The following is a 24,446-nucleotide window of genomic DNA, read 5'->3' as shown; positions in this document are numbered from 1 at the left end:
GTGTTACTTTGAGCATTCCTACTGTATAATCTAAACTAGACTGACAACAAAAATGTATGGGCCCAGTACAAATTATTATTACAAGTTGAGCCTCCTATATCCAAAATGTTTGGGATCTGAAGTGTCTTGGATCTCCAATTTTTCTGTATTTTGGAAATATTTGCATACTATGATGAGATATCTTGGGGATGATACCCAAGACTAAATACAGTAAGGAATTTCTGTTCCATAAACACCTTATACACAGCCTGAAAATGTTAATAATTTTGTGCATTAAACAAAGTTTGTGTACGTTGACTATCGAAAGCAAAGATTTCACTATCTCAGTTGCTCTGAAAAAAATTCTGTATTTCAGAACTTTAGATATGAGAGCAGGTACCAGGGTAAGGTATTAAGTTGGCGCCCCCCCTTGCGCATGTGTTTGTATACATATCAACTCCATAAGTGCAAAGGGCTGGTAGCTAGTGTAAAGCTTCTTGGGAATGGTTTGGCTCATCATTTTCATACTTTGCATTTGGCGTGATGCGTTCGTCTTGTCGGGATGATGGAGGTCATGTGACCTACGCAGGTATCCCGACACCACTCAGGACACTTGCTCTGGAACACAGACAGCCGACATCCCAAAGGTGAGTATCGGGGTACGGGTTAGGCACTGGGAGGGAGTTAGCCATAGCCGCCAACCCTGGAACATTATGGTAGGGGAGGGGTAGAATACTTACCCCGTCCGGTGTCAGTATGTAATTGTCGAGATAACACACCCAACCCATTTTGGCTGCAGATGAAGAAAAAATAAAATAACCCATTCATACATGCATAAATACATAAGATTACACAGCTATACACATACATATATACACATACAGTCACAGACATAGTCACACACCTATGCACATACATACTATCACATGCATGCACACATACTGTCACATATCTAAACACATGCACGCATAAATACATTCTCTCACATATACATGGTTACACACCTGTATATATTCACATACAGTCAGACACATGCACACATTCATACAGTCATATATACTGTATATAGTAATCACACAAATAAGTACATACAGTGCCCCTACCCTGAGTCACACTCATCATTTATGCTGGCACAGGCTGCTGCTGGATAGTTAGGACTAGTGCCTCTCTCTCATGCTGTTGGCTTGTATTGACTGTACAGTGCAGTACTGTGTAGCCCTGCCCCATTTTGGGCTGCACCTCCTGTTGCACTGACTGCTAGGCATGTTACAGACTTGGGTGCCTGAGGGGGGGTGGTGGCTAAGGTGACTTGCCCCCTTTGACTCCTCTTAGTCTGGTTGTTTCGGGTGCACCACACTGCAATAAATACTCTGAAAGTAAACTAAAGCTCCCAGCAGTGGTAGCAAGGGCTGCTGGGAACTGTTTATTTTCACTTTCTTCACAGCAGTGCGCCCGGCTCCTTGTTCACTGGCAGCCATAGAGGGAGTGGGTGTTGGGGGGGGGGGGGGGGCAGTGACTGTCTTGGCGCAACCTCTGATCCAGTGCCAGGGTCACTTGTCCCTCTTGCCCCCCCTAGTTGGGGCCCTGTATGAGAGACTGAGCCTGTATTAATTTTCATTTAGGGTGTACATAGGAAAAGGTAGAAGTGTGAGAAGATAAAGGTAAGATTGCTGTCTCCTGGGATTGATGGGTGAACTTTTTTCTAAAGCCCAAACAGTAACACACACCAGTCCAGGGTTTTTTGCTACAAATAGCCTTGGTTATTTATATTTGCATCACAAGTAAACAGTGTCGGACTGGGGCATGAAGGGCCCCCCCGGGAAATTGCAGTAGTAGGGGCCCATGTTTAGAGGCTTGGCAAACCATTAATATATGGTCTGGGCCCCTTGATACATATATATATATATATATATATATATATATATATATATATAGTAAATACTGCTAGTCCATGCATGATAATACACCAGATTAATAACAGCAATGCCCTGCAGAAAATACACCATAGTCCTTTGCAGTATAATGTAACATATGTATAGTGTATAACTCAAGTGCTCAGTATGGAACCTGATCTCTAGAGGAGGGGCTGGGCCCCCAGGCTGTGGGACCCACCAGTGGTTTCCCCTGTACCCCTGTGGGCCAGTCCGACCCTGCAAGTAAATATAAATCATAAACATACAGTACATGCTAGTCTCTCCAGCACTGACTATACATAAAGGTATCCTCTCTATGGATGAGAAGGAATTACTGTCCACCTCCCAAAAACAGCAGTTCAATACAGCAATCGTTTCATACAGTAATGGTGTCTCACTCTGCAAGCCAGCAGCTTGCTTCCAAGTAATGAGACCCTTCCTGTCAAGTCTGACAGCCTTTTAACACACCCATGCAGGTGTAAACACGGATTAGGTATACACAAAGGGAGAGAAGGATCCGCACAGGCTTTATTTACTGTATAGAAATCTATTTAACCAATATATAGGCCTGTTTAACACATAATGGGGGTCATTCTGACCCGTTTGCTCGCTGCTTTTTGTCGCAGCCGAGCGAACGGGTCCCTACTGCGCATGCCAGATGGCCGAAGGCCGTAGCAGGGCTACGATCGCCTCTGCCTGATTGACAGGCAGAGGCGATCGCTGGGCGGAAGGGGGCGGAACGGCAGGCGTGGCCGGACCGAATGGGGGCGGGCCGTAGCGGCTGCGTGACGTCACACGCAGCCGCTGCGGACCGGGGAGCGACTAGTAGCTCCTGGCCAGCACGCTAAAGCTGCGCTGGCCGGGAGCTACTCTTGAAGTGCAAAGGCATCGCCGCTGTGTGATGCCTTTGCACTTCTGCAGGGGGTCCAGCACTGACATGCGGGTCGGAATAGCCCTGTTCTGGGCGTCGTCCACCCCGCATGTCAGTGTGAATGATTGTAGCTGTGCTAAATTTAGTACAGCTACGATCAACCCGGAATGACCCCCAATGTCCTAACTGCACTTGATTGGTGGTGCTCCCAGATATTTTTTAATGATACAACTGTAACCTAATTTTGCAGCGCAAAAAAAAGTGACAAAACAATGTCTAACTGGCAGAGGCATAACTAGGGTTTTTGGAGCCAAGGGCAAGATGAAGAGTGGTGCCCCCCCTCCCCCCAAAAAAACAAACAAACAAACCATAAAATCAAGTATGTGCGCGCTGCTAAAAAATGGGCGTGGTCATGCTCCAGAAGGGGCATGGCCACATACCAGAAGGAGCATGGCTACTGAAAATGGGGCATGCCAACATGACTATCACCTACCCCCTGTGTCGCCTCTCAGCACACTATCACCTACCCCTTGTGTCGTCTCTCAGCACACCTTCATTCAATTTTTGCACATTATGGCAGTAGAGTCCCCTTTTTACACAGTGCGCAGGCAGAGTCCCCTTTTTACACAGTGCACAGGCAGAGTCCCCTTTTTACACAGTACGCAGGCAGAGTCCCCTTTTTACACAGTACACACAGTGCCAGATACACATTGCCCCACAGTGCCAGATACATATTACCCCACAGTGCCAGATGCACATTGCCCCACAGTGCCAGATACATATTGCCCCACAGTGCCAGATACACATTGCCCCACAGTGCCAGATACATATTACCTCACAGTGCCAGATACACATTGCCCCACAGTGCCAGATACACATTGCCCCACAGTGCCAGATACACATTACCCCACAGTGCCAGATACACATTACCCCACAGTGCCAGATACACATTACCCCACAGTGCCAGATACACATTACCCCACAGTTCCAGATACACATTGCCAGATACATATTACCCCACATTGTCCCACAGTACAAGATACATATTGCCCCACACAGTGACAGATACACATTGCCCCACACAGTGACAGTCAGATACACATTGCCCCACACAGTGAAATACACATTGCCCCACACAGTGCCAGATACACATTGCCCCACAGTGCCAGATACATATTACCCCACAGTGCCAGATGCACATTGCCCCACAGTGCCAGATACATATTGCCCCACAGTGCCAGATACATATTGCCCCACAGTGCCAGATACACATTGCCCCACAGTGCCAGATACACATTGCCCCACAGTGCCAGATACACATTGCCCCACAGTGCCAGATACACATTACCCCACAGTGCCAGATACACATTACCCCACTGTTCCAGATACACATTGCCAGATACATATTACCCCACATTGTCCCACAGTACAAGATACATATTGCCCCACACAGTGACAGATACACATTGCCCCACACAGTGACAGTCAGATACACATTGCCCCACACAGTGAAATACACATTGCCCCACACAGTGACAGATACACATAGCCCCAAGATACACATTACAACCACCCCCCACCCCCTGCTCACCGCTGCCTCTGCTATGTGAGGGGAGGAGAGCGCAGTACCTCTCCTGCCCCTCAATGCTGCTCCATGAAGACCGGCGGCGGGTATCTTTGCACCGGTTCATTAGCCAATCAGAGCTCGCAGACCAGCAGCCAATCAGGAGCCGGTCCGCGAGCTCTGATTGGCTAACAAACCAAACAGAGACCAGACACAGCACATTGAGGGGCAGGAGAGGTGCTGCGCTCTCCTCCCCTCACATAGCAGAGGGATGGGGGACAATTAACATACGTTGTATGAGCTGAACATGTTGCATGTCTAGAGGATGATCCTGACTGGATCGAAACGTCGACAAAAAATTGTAAACGTGCTGATAAGTGTGCATTAAAACTGTTAATATTTTAAGTGCAAAACTATTCTGGTGTGTGTGTGTATATATATATATATCACAGAGCGTGAGAGGTGGGGGCATGGAGAGAGAGACATGGGGGGCATGGGGAGAGAGGGAGAGGCATGGAGGGGAGAGAGGGGGTATGGAGATAGTTATTCTCTTTTCAGGCGGCCTGAGGCAGGTCGCACCCGGGAGCCTGACACGGGAGCTCCCAGGGTGTGACCCACCTCAGGAGCCCAGCCACCGCTGTAAACAACCCGGCATATTGTCAGTGGAGACACGGTGGGGGTGGCTCTTGGAGATCACGTGATCTCCAAGCGCCTCCTGTCCACACTCAGTGAACGGGAAACGGTTTGCATTGACCCGGCTCCTGTTCACACCGCACAGTGAGCAGGGTTGAACACGTGTTCAACCCTGTGTTTACCTGAGTTGGAATACTGTGTCGTATTTCAACCCTCGCACCTTTCAGACCACACATGAACACTGGTTATGAGCGTTCATGTGCAAATAAGCCGTGTTCATAGCTGGCAGTCTGAAAGGGGTATTAGAGGAATGGGGGGGGGGAGGCATATGGAGAGAGGGGGCATGGGGAGAGAGAGGTGGTGCAAAGGGAGAGAGAGAGAGCAGGGGGCATGGGGAGAGACATAGGGGGAATACTGAGAGATGAGCTTGGGGAGAGAAAGAGCAAGAGAGGTATGGGGGTAGTGAGAGAGAGAGAAGGGGGCATGGGAAGAGACATTGGGGGAATAGTGAGAGAGGCGTAATGAGACTGGGGAGAAGAGCTTCCCAGTAAAGCAGTTACCTTGAGGTCTTAAGGAGGAATGTGCTCAGCAGGTGTCTCTGGAATGTGTAGCTACTTTGGCAGGCTCCCCGCAGCCTATCAGGGCTTTACGCGGCCGTGAGGAGGTAGGCAGAAGGGACAGTGAAGATACGCCCAGCCCCACTCCCCGCACATCCCGGCGGCACTACCCAGCATGTGAACACACGCCGGTTGTCAGTGTTCCCTGCTCCGTCTGCCGCCCTGTATGAGAGGAGATATGCACTGCATTCAAGCAGACACAGCTGCCGGAGGCATGCAGATCAATAGCGGGGGCGAGTGGGCATGATGCCCTGGCTGCCGGCGGCGCCTCCCTCTGCTGGGCCTGCTCGACCCCCCTTAGTTACGCCTCTACTAACTGGGGCACTATTTGTTTATGTAATGTTAAATATATCGTAATTAAAATATAACTTTTATTCAATATCCTTAAAAAAGCAGTATAATATTAATATACGATTTTACAGCAAGTGAAAATATAGGAAATAAATATAAAAACACCCTATATATACCTTGTTTTTTTATACAAGTGTGTTATTGGTTAAATTACCATAATTGGGTGTGATTTGACATGGGAAGGGCTGTATCTCTTAATGTGTGTTCCTCCTTACTTCTGATATATAGTTAGTTTGTCAGTGATAATATATGAGTAGTTTAATTTTCTCTATTACCCACTACTTGATTGGTATAATTAGATATCAAACAGAAAGGAGGAGTAGGGGACAGTATTGAATAAGGCGCAGGTTCACCTAGCTTCAAATATCGCAATCTGTTCCTTATTTTGTAAAGACAATTAGCTTTATATCTTTAACAGCACTAATCCATATAAAGACATTCTACATTCTTTGTAATTATAACTTTGAATTATGGTAATAATAGTACCCATGATTTTAAATATCTATAAAAACATTTTGTCATTTCTAAAATCAGCATTTAACAGTCATCAGTCATATTCCTTTATTTATCAGATTTTTTTGGACAGATAGTTTGAAAAATAGTATCAGGGAAGTTGTAGCACTTATCTACTTCTACTATCAGGGTCTTTGCCAAGCATTGGAGCCACTGATGAGAGAGTGGTCAGTGTATTCTCCTGAATGAAGAAAAATTTAGAAGATACGTCTGCTTTTTGCACCCTAAATTGGTCATCCCTGTTACTCAGATGAGCATTGCAGAGATTATCTCAATTTATTTGGCAAATGAGAGAGTATCAGAGTGAAAACAGTGATAGTTATATTAGATATTCCTTGCTATTTCACTGATTATCACAAACCGACTTAGGTCACATGTATCAGATATGGTTTGGACTGAGAATATAATTTAAATTATTCACTACATCAATCATATAAATCTCTTCAATTATACCATTTCAGTATAGCATGAATTTGATAAAAGTGTCTATGGTTGTAGCGTCATTGTGTCCAGTTAAAAAGGACCAGAGGTACTATGAGAATGTCACTATACCATCTTGTTGCAACCAGACAATATTATAGATTATAGACATGATATAATGTTGCAGTATAGAAAGATGTAACTAGATCTGCTCTGATGGACACAGTAAATAAGTGTCTTGAATAGAGAGAGTGTCTATGTGCCTGCTTGTTGCAACAACAATGTTATAAATATAATACAATGTTGCTGTACAGAATAATGTAACCAAATTTGCTCTGACAACCACTGTAAATGAAGTGTCTCAAGGAGAAAGCCATTATGCCTTTTATCATTAGTAAAATCTGCTCTTAGTCCAGAATGCTGCCGCCACCTGATCCTTAAATTACCATGACCGTTTTACAACCTTGTCACTGCTGCTGATAGTGCAAATAGCGGGTCCCGTTGTACGCGATCGCGGTCAGCGTGTAGATATGCCGAGCGCCCGGGCAAAGGAACAGTCTCAAACCTCCCACGTCCTTGTCCGCCCACCGTAAGGGGCGCTACTTGGATGTACATTTTACCATAGGGGCTTGTTCCCCGTGTGAACAACGGTGAATAAGCCCCTACAGTGAAACGTACATCCGTTTACAGAATGCAAAATAGCTCTTACCAGGCTATTTACTGGGATGTGCACCAGCCACTTTTTGTGTTTTGATTTTGGATCTGGATCTTTCTTCTCACCTTTATGTTGTATAAACAGGACACACACACACTTTAACAAACCAATCATTTCAGTGCCAGGGTGTGCTACATGACTGTGGCTGAAATGATTGGTTAATTTGGGCACCCACAAAACAAGCTGGCAATTAATCTTCAAATGCACAAACTGGCTCTATTGAGGTAAGATGTCGTCCTCATCCTCTTTGACCGATTCTTCACCCCCTTCAGTGTTGTGTACATCCTCATCCTCACAGAGTATTAATTCGTCCTCGCTGGAATCCACCACCACAGGTCCCTCTGTACTTTCTGGAGGCTGGTCTTCCTGGAAGAACTGATAATTAATTTTGATGAACATCATCTTCTCCACATTGTGTTGAAGTAATCTCCTACACTTACCGCTGACAAGGTTAATGGCTGCGGAGGCAAAAAGATAGGAATAAATCGTGCGCAATATATAGCAGCTGGTAATGTCTCAAAGGCTCCTGGAGGTTTCCTTCACCCCTCACCCACAAAGTGCAAAACAAAATAGAAAAGTGGAGACTGAGACTTAACTAGCGCTTCTTATTCCTGGTGATGTTTGTCTTTCCACAAGCTTCCGTCACTCACGGGTATTATTTGTAAAAGATAAATATAAAGTGCATATAGTGAAATAACGTTTTAATTAATTACACATAAAGCACACATTAAAAGAACAAAGGTCAGATATTGCACAATTTCCCTCCAAGCAGCACAAGAAAGACAGGCTAATTACCGGATCATTTAGAACTGAGGTTAAGCAGTTCTAAAAGCGCATGGGAGATGGTACAGAGATTTCCGGATAATCCCACCACATACGTATAGTTCTTACTGGATACCGGTTCTTATGTCAGTCCTTCAGCTTGTTGGGAAGATAACCAACGCGTTTCCACCCCGTGCTGGGGTCTTTTTCAAGGTTCACAAAAGGCTCAAGAGTCTTGAGGAAGTCCCGAGTCCCGGGACGAAACGCGTTGACGTCATCTCCCTGTCTGTCTGACCACACACTGACGGAAGGATCCACACGCACTGAGCCGCTGACCGGAGTTCCCGATTGTCAGCCTGCCAGCACCTGAGAGTGTACTACCTCCAGCGGTCTTAGTACAAGCGGCGGCTCTATCTCAGACGCTGATCAGAAAAACCCGCTGTCCGCCTGCCAGGACCTGAGAGTGTGCTATCTCCAGCGGTCATACTACAAGCGGTGGTTACATCTGAGACGCTGACTGGAGCTCCCGTTGTCCGCTTGCCAGGACCTGAGAGTGCAATATTTCAGCGGTCACACTGCAAACAGTGTACTGGTATCATACCGATCCACCTGCCCGCCAGGACTGAAATTAACAAACTACTCACCGGCGGTAAGCATTACAGTTTGAAGCTATACAGAATCTGTATTCCTCCGGGTGCGTGCATTCTCATACTGGACATTCCCGCAGGTCGGGTAGTAATTCAGCAATCAATCCTCTGCACTGGGACGCCAGTAGCAGGAGGATGTGAGAGACTTGCATGTGATACATATTGGCAGTTGTTACAGTACTTATATTCATTGTGACACAATTGGATGTAACAGATTGGATAAGTCTGTTTAGTGTCACTCATATACACTGTTGCCAATAATACAACTATACTGTTGCTGCCAAGCTCTTTCAGTATTAGTGGATTCTATCTGCCTTCTATTATAGTGTGTGGAATATACAGAATTTTAGTTATTCATGTATGTGTGTCATTTTATTTGAGTAAAATAATTATATATAAATCAAGGCAGACTCTCTGTTGTTTATTTCGGTGGTGAGTGAAAGCGGACACCTACTGATATATATATATATAAATAATTACAAATGGTTTAAATTTAAGCGCACCATTGTTTTTCCTTTTTCTTTAATACAACTGTTTGAGGATTTAGCTAATCCTTTAATGTGTGCAGCTGAAGTTAAACAATTAAATTAATTAATTGCGCCGGGAGTTGGGGTGTGAATAACACCTCTCTTGTGTTTGTGGTTACAACATGGAAATAAATCTCCACTGCGCTTGAGTCCGGTGCATACCCCCTCCTTTGCCTATGTCATAGGTGGATGTATAGGATTGAATGGCATTTTGCTGCTCCTCCATCCTCTGAAGCATATAGAGGGTCGCGTTCCACCGCGTTACAATCTCTTGCTTTAGGTGATGGCAGGGCAGGTTCAAGAGTGTTTGCTGGCACTCTAGTCTTCGGCACACAAGAGGTTGTGGGCGGTGTGCCTCTTACTGAAACCAGTGATACACAACGTAGCCTGCCTTGGAACGAGCTGGTGTTTCTGAGATGCTGCTACTGGTGCCGCTGCTGTTGTTGCTGCGCAAGGCGATACATCAACCCAGTGGGCTGTCACAGTCATATAGTCCTTAGTCTGCCCTGTTCCACTTGTCCACATGTCCATGGTTAACCACATTTTTTAGGACATTGAGGACACTTTTTCTGACGTCTCTGTACATTCTCGGTATAGCCTGCGTAGTGAAGTGGAATCTAGATGGGATTTGGTACTGGGAACACACTACCTCCTTCAATTGTCTAAATCCCACTGCACTAATGGCGGATACTGGACGCACGTGTAGTACCAACATAGCCGTCAAGGCCTCAGTTATCCGCTTTGCAACAGGATGACTGCTGTTGTACTTCATCCTCCTTGCAAAGGACTGTTGGACGGTCAATTGCTAAGTGAAAGAAGTGGTGGTGTTTCAACGTCCTCTCCGGGATGATGAACAACACCCAGCAGCAACAGCATCAGCGGCAGCAGTAGGAGTAGCAATGTAGCATCCTCCTGAGGAATTCTGGATAGGAGAGGAGTCAGTCATGCCAGTGACATGGACTGCAGGACTACTGTACTTCTAATCCAGATTGAGGAGGGAGTTGCTGGTGTGGTTTGCAGGTGCTTGGATACAACAGGACAAAGGGATTTAGGTGTCCCTGGACTGCTTATGGTCTTAGTCACAGTTCCTGAACTTGACAGTGACTTTTTATGAACGCGCTGCAGGTGAAGTATAAGGGAGGATGTTCCTAGGTGGTTAACGTTCTTACCCATACTTATTACACCTTTACATAAGGTACATATGGCAAGACAGTAGAGTAGTTGTCCGGATTTGGATCAAAATAATTCCAGACCGAAGAGATGGATTTTTGGGTCTTCTGCCCTGGCATGATGATGGGCTTATTCATCCCACAGACAACAACTGTCTCTCCCGGTGCCTGATTTAAACAAACCACATCACCATCAGTATCCTCCTTGTCAACTTCCTCCTCAGTGCAAGCTACACCCATCCTCATCCTGGTGTACTTCACAGTGACATATTCAATTTGAATATCAGAAAGTGGACTGTGGGTGCTCCTTCCAGCACTTGCAGAAGGTGTGCAAATGGTGGAAGGAGCCACCTCTTCACGTACAGTGTTGGGAAGGTCAGGCATCGCAACTGCCGACACACTTGGACTCTCCTTGGGAATTTGTGATACCATCTTTGAATGCTCAGTTCTTTGCTGTGCTTTTGCCAGCTTAACTCTTTTCATTTTTCTAGCCGGAGGATGAGGGCTTCCATCATCATGTGAAGCTGAACCACTAGCCATGAACATAGGCCAGGGCCTTAGCCGTTCCTTGCCACTCTGTGTCGTAAATGGCATATTGGCAAGTTTACGTTTCTCCTCAGACAATTTAAATTTCTTTTTTTTGGGTCATTTTACTGAACTTCGGCTTTTTGGATTTTACATGCCCTCTAATATGACATTGGGCATCGGCCTTGGAAGACGACGTTGATGGCATTTCATCACCTATGTAATGACTAATGTCAGCAGCTTCAGCACTATGAGGAAGTGGTTCTTGATCTTTCCCTATTTTACCCTCCAAATTTTTGTTCTCCATTATTTTTCTGGAGTTATATAACAATATGCGGCACAGGAGAGCATACCCCTAAACCACACACACCCAGAAAAACGTGTACATTTTTGGGGGATAATAACCCTTTTGTTTGGAGTTATTATAATAATATGCAGCACAGGAGAGCGTACCACTACAACACACAGGGCAAACCCTGTAAAAATTATTTGGATTAAATATTAATAACCCCTTTATTTGGAGTAAATAATATACAGCACAGGATAGCACCACTGGACTTATACGGCAGTACGACTGGACTGGACTTATACGGCAGCAGCACTGGACTGGACTTATACAGCAGCACCACTGGACTTATGGCAGCACAAGACACCACCACCGGACTGATGCAGCACAAGACAGCACCACTGGACTGTACTTATAGAACAGCACCACTGGACTTATGGCAGCACATGACACCACCACTGGACTGATGCAGCACAAGACACTACCACTGGACTGATGCAGCACAAGACAGCACCACTGTACTGGACTTATACAGCAGCACCACTGGACTTATGGCAGCACAGGACACCACCACTGTGACTGGACTGATGCAGCACAAGACACCACCACTGGACTGATGCAGCACCACACAGCACCACTGGAATGATACAAAAGAGCAGGTCACTATGCCACTTTCCCACACAGACACTGAGGAAACACATCCTGTCACTACACTCTCCAGGACTGGAGTGAAGATGGCTGGGAGGGAGCCGCAAAATTTACAAAGTCTGGATCTCATGAGAATCTGACACCAGGATGATGATGTTTTGCCTTGTTCTGAGAACCGAATCTGGTGGGAAAACCAGAGCCAGACTCTGTTCCCGACTCGGATCGGGGGTGTTCGGTGGGGTTCGGATTTCCAAAATCCGAACCTGCTCATCCCTACTATTTATAAACACCTTCATGGGGTTTTTAGTACAAAGGTCAGACACCTAGGACAAATATATCTGTCCTCACACACCATTCCAGGGCTTTTATCACGCAGAATAATAGCATAAATTCAATATGCAAAATGCAACAGTGGATCAAAGCAGATATACTGTAATCAGCATAAGTAGCAAACATCACACCATAGACTGGGTAGGAAAGTAGTGGAATTAGTGGCAGGAGTAGGGTAACTTGCTGGATCAGGCAGGAGCATATACAGTCACATCTGTTCAGCTATCCTATATCCAACCAATGAGCGAGCAAACAGAGTCTTAATCTCTGAAGAGGCGAAGGATTACGCAGCATTGGGGTCACACAAGAGCGTGGAGGGCCCTGCCCATAAGTGCAAACATAAAAATGAAATAGGCAGCCCTCCATAACCTTTTCCTCTACCCAGGTAAATGTAAATCTATAGTATGGTGCTCATAGCAAGTGTGTGATACCACACCCACCCAAAATTGAAGGGTGCGTCGTGGACGCAGTTTCCTTGGCCTCACAAAGCAACCTGCGACATCAAGCCTGAGTAAACTCACAATGTTCATCTATAATGCGATTGCTTTGCAAATGCAGGGAGGAGGTGGTATGCATCTCCTCCTTCATTTGCATTGCCAAGGATTGCAATTGCAAAGCTGCTGCAAACAGCTTTGCAATTGCAATCCTTACTGAATTAGGCCCTAAATTTGTTAGAACAAACAAGTGCAATGGACAATCCTATTACTTTCCCAGCAGGTAATATTTAATATCTGAAAACATCTAAAACACATAATTGTTCTTTAAAAATGTAAAACCTTACTTCCAGTGTTAATTTTGACAAGGATTTTACATTAGTTTTAGTCTTAGTCGCTTTTGTTTGCTTTGTTTAGGTTAAGACTTATTCAGTGGATCTCAGTTTTTATTAGTCTAATTATACTCCTGATATAAACTGTAGTTGATGAATACTTTTAGTAAAAATGTTATTTGACAATTAACACTGCCTATCAGACATCAACACATTCCACAGGACCTACGCACCTACATAGGGATCCAGTCAGCATACCAGCGATCGAGATGCCGGCAGTCGGAATACTGACACTGGTCACAAGGCCGACACCAGGATCCCGATAGCGATCACAGTGCCAGTTCCGGAATACTGACTGCCGCCATCCCGATCGGAAGTATACCAGAGAGGGTTAGGGTTAGGCTGCGGGGTGGAAAGTTAGGTTTAGGCTACAGAAGGAGGGTTGGGGGTCAGAAATGAGCTGCCCGAGGCAGGATTAGGCACTAAGAAGAGGGGTTAGGGTTAGGCACCAAAGGGAGCAGGGTTAGTATTAGGCCGCAGGGAGGCAGGGTAAAGGTTAGGCACCACCGGGGAGGATTAGGGTAAGGCTGGGTGGGGGAGGGGGGGGGGTAATTCTCTCTACTCCCTTTCAGTCACTTATTAATTGTGCATTTGACACCTGTTCACCTCTGCTCTGCTTGTTGATTGAGACCCCCCACTGCCAACTCATGGGACAGTGCAGCTGGACAGAGCCCTGAGATTGGTACAGGTGGGCGGATTACATTAGATGTGTTTTATGAAAAATGTGCTGTTTCATACAGAGTTTTATTGCGTTCTGATTTACTGTAAGTCCATACTATGAACGCCAGATCTTTTTTATTTTTATGTTACATCAGTGAAAATAAGAAAAGAAAAAATAATTATGTTTACTATTTCTGATATTTTGATAACGTAAACCAGTTTACTGTTTTGCATAAACATTAATTTGACCATTGCCATCTAGATTTTTATATTTGCACATTTTAAATTGATAGCTTCAGTTGTCGCATCCTGTTAATCAACCCGTATCAAAATCATTAAAGACGTATTCAAGAATCCCAACATCTTGAAGGATCCTAAGACTGAGTAGCTAGCTAAACAAAATATCTGTTTGAATTGCTGTTCTCTGTTTTTAATTTTAGCAGTTTTTCTGGCTTTATGAAAAAACTTGTATAGAGAAAGCTTGTTCAGTATGACTTATTAACCAAATGTGTCTACAGGGCATGGGCCCAAATACTCATAATTCTGCTTAGCTCAGCTTTGCCCACTGATCCTGTTTAGACGATTGCTAGAAGACATTTCAGACCCAGTAACATTTACTTTTGCCATTAAAACACCTGATAATTAATGGCTGTGCTTAAGGGTTGCTTCAGACTACTGTATTAAAATTAGTTTGACCACTTGCTGTAATCCAGCACAGGTAGAAAATGGTTTATATAGGACATGAGATTGGCAATTTAGCTATTGATAAACAGTGTAAGATGTTTATTATGATGTTTATTAATTTACCTCTAAAAATCACATTTCCAATGAAAACCTGTGTCATTTCAAAACAGAACATATTAATACTTTACAGTACAAAAATGTGTAACCCTGCACTGAAAATAGCAGTTTACAATTCCAACCAGTGTTACCAAACTGGGGGGCAGATTATTAAGCTCGGTGAAGTGATAAAGTGGAAGGTGATAAAGTACCAGCCAATCAGCTTCTAACTTCCATGTTACAGGCTGGGTTTGAAAAATTACAGTTAGGAGCTGACTGGCTGGTCCTTTATCAACTTCCAATTTATCACTTCACCGAGCTTAATAAATCTGGCCCTGGGTTGATACAATATAATAGAACAAAAGTGAAGGGGGTCATTCCGAGTTGTTCGCTCTGTAAATTTTTTTGCATCGCAGCGATTTTCCGCTTAGTGCGCATGCGCAATGTCCGCAGTGCGACTGCGCCAAGTAAATTTGCTATGCAGTTAGGTTTTTTACTCACGGTTTTTTCTTCGTTCTGGTGATCGTAATGTGATTGACAGGAAGTGGGTGTTTCTGGGCGGAAACTGGCCGTTTTATGTGTGTGTGCGAAAAAACGCTACCATTTCTGGGAAAAACGCGGGAGTGGCTGGAGAAACGGAGGAGTGTCTGGGCGAACGCTGGGTGTGTTTATGACGTCAAACCAGGTACGACAAGCACTGAACTGATCGCAGATGCCGAGTAAGTCTCGAGCTACTCAGAAACTGCACAGAGATGTCTTTTCGCTATATTGCGAATCTTTCGTTCGCAATTTTAAGAAGCTAAGATTCACTCCCAGTAGGCAGCGGCTTAGCGTGTGCAAAGCTGCTAAAAGCAGCTTGCGAGCGAACAACTCGGAAATGAGGGCCGAAATTCCATGCTCCGCTGTTGGGATGTATACTTAGTCAGTAGTCCTAGTTCATACAAAAGACCACACAGATCATTCTTCCAATTCTCCAAATTATCCCGGTATTTTCCACTGAATCGTATTTTCCAAACATATAAGTGAAACAAATAATTCTAATAGTATGGTATAATTCAAATATCAGGGACGCGCGGTAAGGTAGATGGCTCAGGAGGCACTGGCTAGCTCCAGATCCAGATTTACACACGATAGGCCGGATGTAATAAAGTCCGAGTTGGCCATTGGTGCGGGTACCCGGCCAAACTCTGAATTTTATTTTATTCCAACAATCATGTACAAGGCAAAAACATGCTTTGTAAATGATTGCCGCTTTAAAAAATGTTGGCTTAGAATCTGCAGCACTGGCCAGAGGACTTAATTACATCCGGCTCAATATATGAGCCCAAGGGTTCACGTGAGCATTATACACAGATGCAGCAGTATATACTGCTGGAAATTTGGTGAGTTTTGATCAGAGATGTGTGGAAAAGATAGACCATAGGTGTTTTTACTATATAAATTATTAGAATAATACAAAGAAGATATTTCAAACATATTCTTAATGTTTTTCATATACTTTATACAGTCAAAACTATGGCACAAACTTTAGTACGACAGGAAAGGCTCTGCCTCACCTGCCTCACCCCACCGCACGTCACTGCCAGATATAATCACACACTCAAAGTTCCAAATCTTCCCAATCAAAGGTAGATAGAATTCCTACGGTGAAGATATTATTTTGATGGAAGGCCACCCTGTGATTAAAAGGAATGGATCTTAAAGGGGCTCACATCAATGTGCATTCCCCATATGTGTAAAGATATATTTTATTTTATTATGTGGTACCAGATATCAACAGACTATTCACCACGTGTTCAAGATACCCTAAAAAGTAAGGCTTACATATGGCAAATCTTGGATGTTTTCATAGAAATTTCTTGGATTTTCCTAGGTACGACTCATTTCTTATTTATTTATTAACCGTTTCTTATATAGCGCAGCAAATTCCGTTGCGCTTTACAATTGGAAATAACAATGATATAACAAACTGGGTGATAACAAACAATCATAGAGGTAGGAAGGACTCATCTTCACAGAATAGTACATCACACTCATGCGAGAAAGTAAGGATATATTTAATATGTTAAAAAGATTTGATACAGGATAAAACTACAAACCATAAACATGTGGCAGCCTCCACTACCATGAAGATCTTGCACAGTCCAAAGCCAATATAATGAAAAAAGGGGCCCCAAAGTTCTCTTGTCTGGGCCCTGGTAAATGGTTGGTAGTCCAAAACACCACACCACCAATGCGTTTCGCCTCTCTCTTTCGCTAGGTGATCTTAAAGACTTCGTTCAGCAGTTGGCACATTTCTACTTTTTTGAGTTATTGTGCTATTTTGTAGTAATTATTTAAGCAAAGTGTATACTGTATAATGTTTTGTTTATGTTTTTTTCTTTCTGTCCATTTAGGTTCTGGATTTTTCATAGACTTAGAAGTTATCTAATGACTGTTTCACCACTTGGAGCCCTGGGATATGTTATTGTGTTTTTTGGGGGAATTGAAATATTGGTGAGCAAAATGCAGATACAGTTACCTTTTAATTTGTTACTGTTGATCTTGTAGTATTAAAGATTATACTCCTTTGACATAGAGGAGTGACAGTACTATAGGAACAACATGTGTGTAGCCAATGAGAACCATAATTGTGTAGCCCACCAAAATCTCTGTGGGTGGTATTGAATTAGTAGAGATTGTTGCAAGTAGACGGCATTCCAAATGTTCGTTTGGCACCATGCAAACACCAGAATTCGTGCACAGGAAAATCTGCAATGCTGGGTTACTGTTATAGTAGGGATGTATTTGGGCGCACGTTGTTGCTTATTGATTATATCACTACACTGAATTTCCCACTTCAGTTGTGTGTTATACTGAGCAGGTATATACACAGTCAATTAAAACATTAGAAGTGAGATACTATGCAATTAGTGTATTAAAAAAAAGTCAAAACAAGTTACTGAAACAAAGTAGAACTGAAATAATCCACAGATCTCAAAGCAATATCCAGATGCCAGAGAACCCAAAAGTCTACAGTTACATGCGCCAGTACAGTATTAAATGGAATAATAATGCTTCATCAGATTAGTGGCCCCCTTATAATTGTGCTCCTGATCTAATTGGGTACAAGTCTTTGTATACCCATCTTCTTCCAAACTGACATAACAGCCTTGTAGGAGATTATTTGAACATAATATTCATGTAGACATGTAAATAAATGAATACAAAAACAAAGTATACATCTCATCTGTAATCACACAGTAAAAGTAACGTGTTAGCATGTACAGATGGGTCCACGTTTATCTTGGCCTTTAATAGGATTAACTGAGACATGAAGGGTTTATGTAAATAAACCATTGTGTGCCTAGGCGCAGCAAAGAGGCCAAGATAAACGTGGATCTATCTGTATGTAGGTGACAGGTTCTCATTACTGATGTGGCTCCTATCCACTGCTTTCAATAACTCTAATACTCAAAAGGTGTACGGTATGGAGTGTGTGTTTGTGTATGGCTTTGTTATGTTGTTTTGAATCTCCTTTAAATAAAAGATTATATAAATAGTTGACAACCAGCAGATATGAACTACCCAGAAAGATTTTAAATCGGTAATACATAGGTTATATTAAGCAAGCTATAATGATATATGCTGCTACTGAATTTATTAAGAGAAACTGTATATTGTGAGACTAGGTACGATTCTTTTTATTATATGATAGGAATTTAAATAACAATTGTTCTGTTTTTTTTTGTTTTTTTTCCATTTAATTAGGTCCTCAGCTTCTTCTATCGTTCAGTGCTTACAGGTGGTCTGGTGGCTTTTGCATGCTGGCCATTGATGACAAGGTTGTGGACACAAGCTAAGGTATAATATTTGTAACGATCAATAAGGGATAGCTGATCAATAACTGAAGGAGACTGGAATCAAACAGTAGGAATTAATGGTCCAGTTGTGTAGATTGTAAGGGATTAGGATTTTAATGACATATCAAGACATTCAAGTAACCATGAGGAGGAGCCACAACTAGACAGGAGTCAAGTAGGCCAGGGTCTGGAATTCCAAGCAGGCAGTTTTTGTAACAAAAGGGTCAAAACTGAAATGAATAGTTGACCAGCCATGGGTCAATATGGGCAGTCAAATAAAACATAAGGATAGCGCTGCTGTAGGACCTAACAAGTTTGTCCACACTGTTGCTAAGCGCTCTGACGGGCAGGGAAGTTACAAAGTCAGGTTAAGTGGCCCCAGCTTTCCTCGAGTCGGGACACATTGAACCAGTATATGGATAAGGCCTCTCCAGAGACAACAGGGTGCATCAGCCCATAGAGTTTGCTATACTGTGTCTGCTAATTTTGTGACAGAATTTACCGTACAGATGGGTCCACGGTTATCTTGACTAGTTTGCTGCACCTAGGCACTACATGACTTATTAGCATAAACCCTTCATCTATTGTTCTCAGCTGCAATACAATACAGAGAACAATACAGCAGGGGAATAAGTCATTACAGCAGGGGATTAAGTCCAACTGGCCAGTCTCAGTTAATCCTATTAAAGGTCAAGATAAACGTGGACCCATCTGTATATCTGCTATATACTGTATGCTACTGACTATCAGTATGAGCAACCCTCCATAGCATCAGCAACCCTCCCTGCAGCCTAACTCTAACTCCGGTAGAACCTAAACCTAACCCCTCTTCCCGCAGCCTAAGCCTAACCTTCCCTCCCCAGCAGCCTAATCTAACCCTCCCTGGGGTGCCTAAACCTAACTCCCCCTCAGTATATTTGCTATATACTGTATGCTACTGACTATGGCAGGGCTGACCAAACCGGTCCTCGAGATCTACCAACAGTTCATGTTTTCCAGGCCTCCTGGAGATCTGTAGAATTGTCAGTTAGGAATGAATGCAGCACATCTTAATTAGTAATGACTACACCTGTGCACCAGCTAGGTGGTCCGGAAAATGTGAATTGTTGGTAGATCTCGAGGACTGGTTTGGCCAGCTCTGGACTATGGTGTAAATTTACTAAAATGGGACTTCTATTTAAGATGGGAAGTTGTCCGTAGCATCAGAATCCAGGTATTATCTTCTAGAAGGTGCTAGCTAAATGAGAAGTAGAATCTGATTGGTTGCTATGGGCAACATCCCATCTTAAATAGAACTCCCATCTTGGTAAAGTTACCCCTATGTCAGAAATTGCGTGTGACTTTTGGATGCTTAAACACACGTGCCTCATACTGATCCAAAGGAGCTTATATTTCATGTATGAACTGGTTTACTAATCCTTTCAGTATATGAATGCCACTGTATAGGTCATTGGTATGGCCTCATCTAGAATACTGTATTCAGTTCTGGAGGCCATATCTTCAAAAGGATATTAATACATTAGAAACTGTACAAAGGAGGGCAACTAAAATGGTGCATGGCCTACATCACAAAACATACCCAGAAAGACTAAGAAATCTCTATATGTATAGTTTGGAGCAGAGAAGGGAAAGGGGGGACATGATAGAAACTTTCAAATATATCAAGGGTTTTAACAAAGTCCAGGAGGGAAACATTCTCCAAATGAAGAGAAGCAATAGGACACGAGGACATGCACTGAGACTGGAGGGGGGGGAGGTTCAGGTGAAAGTTGTGGAAAAATTATTTCACAGAAAGGGTAGTGGACAAGTGGAATAGCCTCCCATCAGAGGTGGTAGAGGCTAAGACAGTAGAGCAATTTAAACATGCATGGGATAGACATAAGGATATCCTTACAAAGAAATAAGGATCAAATAAGGTTAGAGATAAAAATAATATAAAAAAAAAAAAAAAAAGGGGGCAGACTAGATGGGCCAAGTGGTTCTTATCTGCCGACAAATTCTATGTTTCTATGTATCATCCATAACTTGGTATAATAACTGGTTTATATTTTGTCAGTGTGCTCACAGGACATGTTTTTATTTATTCATTTGTTACTTCCAGGACTATTACAGTGTTTTATTGCTCAATATATTATTTTATTGTGTTTTGTAAAATACCATTGTTCTATTTCAGTAAAAGTTGTTGGGTCCTACAGCAAAGCTTTTTTTTTTTTAGTTTGTATTTTTCTGTGTGGTTAACACCTCACATATGGTGAGCTGCAGTTGTTAAGTTTTTTTTTTTTTAATATATTTCTTTATTAGACAGCCATAAAGTCACAACATACATTGTCAGATTTTAAAGTACAAGGTTATTCAGCAGTGACATACAGTCAAATTCCAGTATGAATAAAATACAGAGGATTGAAGGCTGTACAGTTTTTTGTTTTTCTTTGTAAGAGAAGAAAAATAGATGCAATTCACATCAAATAATGCAAACTCAGCTGTCTAGTAATAATGGTAGTAGTAGTACCAGGAGGGGGGGTGGGGGGGTGGGAGGGCGTTTGACACGCGTGCACCCCCTCCTCCAATAATAAGAAACATACCAAACAAATGAGTTAAATATCACATCAGTTGAGGGAAAGTAGGGATAGGAAAGAGAAAGGAAGAAAGAAAAAAGAAAGGAAATAAAGGAGAAAAGGATATGTTAGAGAGCAAAGAGAAAGCATTAGTACCGAGGTACCATAAATGGTTAGCGTTCGTTGCCGGGGGGGGGGGGGGGGGTCAAATCCTTATTCTGGGCAAGGAGAGTAGCTCATGGGTTTGGAGTGAATATTATACCATGTTAATCCCTAATGAGGAGTGTCTACGCTGTAAACTAGGCATCTCATTTAAATCCATCTTTCATCCCACCTGTGGTCAAGTAATGGTTCCCACTATCCGACTAGTCCAATACCATGTAGTGTCGCGGAATACCTTCCAGATACATTCACGCCTGTCTAGGGGTAAAGTCTCTATATAGGTTCCCCATTTTTTGTGGAAAAGCTTCACTCCATTTTCAATTTGAAAAGTGGCCATTCGCCTCTCACAAAACAGTATATCTAGTAAGGCAGATTCCCATTCTCCCATTGATGGAGCAGTTTTATATATCCAGTGTCTCAGTATCACCTGTCTCGCCACCGTGACCATCACAGTCAGTAGCGGGATCATAGAGGCAAGGTCAAACTGCGACAACCAGGATGAAAAGTCCGCGAACAGCAACGGGCCCACCTCTTCTGGAAGGGGTAATTTAAGTAAACGGGATAGATATTGGAGAAACTTACGCCAGAACCGTTTGATTTTCCCACATAACCAAAAATTGTGCGTGAGGGATGCTCCACTCTCTCCACATTTAGGGCAACTACCCGTCTCACCAGGGCGGAAGTGTTGTCTTTGAGAGGGGGCTATATACATCCTGTTTAAAGTTCTTAAATGTATTTCCTGTAGTGTGGCGGATTTTAGAGCTTTGAGGACCAGTTCAGTGTTCTTAGACATCTCGTCCATCGCGGGTGCCTCCGGGAGTTCCCGCCGCCATGAAGCAGAGAGAGGGGACCAAGAGGGGGCTGACACCTCAATCAGGTCACTATATAGATAACGAATTTTGAATGGGTTATGTCTACAAAACGTGAGAGTATCGAGTATTGTTCGAGGAGAGGCCTTTTTACCCAGGGGGTCACCTAGGGAGGTAATGTAGTGGCGCGCTTGGAGATACATAAAGAAATTAGTGTGGGGCAAAGAAAATCTGTCACGTAGTTGCTGAAAGGAGAGCATCTGGCCACCAGGATCAAAGACATCCCTGATAGAACAAATTCCTTTACCTTTCCACGTGTAAAAGTGTCGATTGTCTAAGGAGGAGGGGAAATTAGGGTTGCCCCATAAGGGAATATACGGTGACTCAAAGGGGTTAGTATGGAACAATTTATGAATGGAGATCCAGGCCCTATAAGTGTCCCAAAACAGAATATTAGTCTTTAGTTTTTGGGGTATTTTGGAGAGTGGTGTGTGAAGCAACGCTGCTGGGGAGTAAGGGAAAAACAATGCTTCTTCCAATTCCAGGTACGTAGATAGATCTGATCGGAGCAGCCAGTCTGAGGCAAATTTAAATAGTGCTGCTCTAGCAAACATCGTCACATTGGGCATACTCAGACCACCTTTACGTTTGTTAATATAAGTTCGGGCTTTGGGCATGCGAGGTTTAGCGTTTTTCCATATAAATTTTGAAAATATTTGCGAGCAGAGTAGGGAGTCTTGTTTAGTAATCGTGACAGGGAGCATTTGGAGCAAATATGCCAGTTTAGGGAATATAACGGATTTTATCACGACTATTCTGCCTAGTAGAGAAAGTTTAAGATCTTTCCAGGTTTCTAATCGTGTTTTGATTTGTTGGATAATGGGAGTGTAATTGAATGTATACAGCCGGGAGAGTTCTGAAGGGATATAAATACCCAAGTATTTTAGTTTAGTAGGGGTCAGCGTAAATTGAGAAGCGAAATCAGTATAGATGTGGGGGTCTTTTATGTTAGTCAGTGGGAGTAATTCAGATTTATGTGTGTTTATACGGTAGCCAGCAAAGGTACTAAAACAGTGTATGGTGTCGAAAATAGCTGGTATCGAAGTACGGGGGTTGGAAACAAATAAAATCATATCATCTGCAAATAATCCAAGTTTAACTTCTCTTTCTCCTACCGAGATCCCCGAAAAGGTTGGTAATTGTCTCAGTGCTATGGCCAGTGGTTCCAATGCAGCCGCAAAAAGCAGAGGGGATAAGGGGCATCCCTGTCTAGTCCCCCTATGGATCATTAGGGGCCGTGATAGATATCTGTTTGTGAAAATTTGTGTAGATGCATTATGATAGATAGTGCGTATAACGGCTATAAATCTGTCAGGAAATCCGAAGCGTTGGAGTGTCTCAAACAGGTGGTCCCACGTCACCAGATCAAACGCCTTTTCGGCGTCTAAAGACAATAGGAAGTTGGGATCACCCGTCTCCTCCTCGCTCAGGGACTGTATAACTGTCAGAACCTTACGGATATTGGTTACAGAATGTCTGCCTGAGATAAAACCGGTTTGGTCTTCATGAATCATTTCAGGCAGGATAAATTTTAGGCGATCTGCCAACAGTTTAGTAAACAGTTTGTAGTCTACATTAAGCAAGGAGATAGGGCGATAAGAGGACGGGAGTAACGGGTCTCTACCAGGTTTGGGTATAACTCGAAGCAAGGCCGAGTTGAAATACTGTGGGATAGTAAGGTTGGAAAAAATAGAATTAAAAAAGGCCGTTAGAGAGTCCACTATTTTAGGAGAGAGCAATTTAAAGAATTCTCCGGATAAACCATCTGGGCCCGGGGTTTTCAGTGGTTTAAGGTTTTTAATAGCCTCTGTCACTTCAATGACAGTGACAGGGGCCATGAGAGAGTCTGACTGATCTGGGGAGATCTGAGGCAGTTGTATTTTTTCCCAAAAGGAGTTTTTAGTAGGTTGTTCGATGTCACTGTGTGAGTAAAGATCGGTATAAAAGGAGTGAAAAATATCTGTGATCGCCTTTCCTTCAGATTGTATACCAGAGGAAGGGTCTTTCAGAGCAGTTACATGTTGGGGCCCCTTATCAGATTTAAGCAGATTGGAAAGCATTCGGCTAGGCTTATCTCCATATTGAAAAAATTTATATTTCCCTGCAATAAGGAATTTATTATCCATTTGTGTCAGAGTGTGATCAAATTGAGTCTTAGCGTCTCTATATTTCTGCTTGTTAGATAGTGTGGGTGAGGATTTAAACTTTTGAAATGAGGAAGTGAGTTCGGACTGTGCCGTCCTGTATGCGGAGTCTTGTTCTCGTCTATATTTCGCCATGTA

General features: G+C 43.3%; 1 protein-coding gene across 5 annotated transcripts in view; it reads left to right on the top strand.

Annotated features, from left to right (window-relative positions):
* Positions 1-24,446, top strand: part of PIGN (phosphatidylinositol glycan anchor biosynthesis class N) — a 666,839-nt gene that overhangs the window by 348,739 nt on the left and 293,654 nt on the right. For all 5 annotated transcript variants that reach the window (XM_063922983.1, XM_063922980.1, XM_063922979.1 and 2 more), the window contains 2 exons: positions 17,133-17,232; positions 18,487-18,579. In XM_063922983.1, coding sequence (XP_063779053.1) covers positions 17,133-17,232; positions 18,487-18,579 — 193 coding nt within the window. The remainder of the gene's footprint in view (positions 1-17,132; positions 17,233-18,486; positions 18,580-24,446) is intronic.

This window comes from Pseudophryne corroboree, chromosome 5, assembly GCF_028390025.1.
Source record: "Pseudophryne corroboree isolate aPseCor3 chromosome 5, aPseCor3.hap2, whole genome shotgun sequence".
Classification (NCBI taxonomy): Eukaryota; Metazoa; Chordata; class Amphibia; order Anura; family Myobatrachidae; genus Pseudophryne; species Pseudophryne corroboree.
The sequence above is the reverse complement of the archived record's forward strand: the minus strand, read 5'-3'. Positions and strand labels throughout refer to the sequence as shown.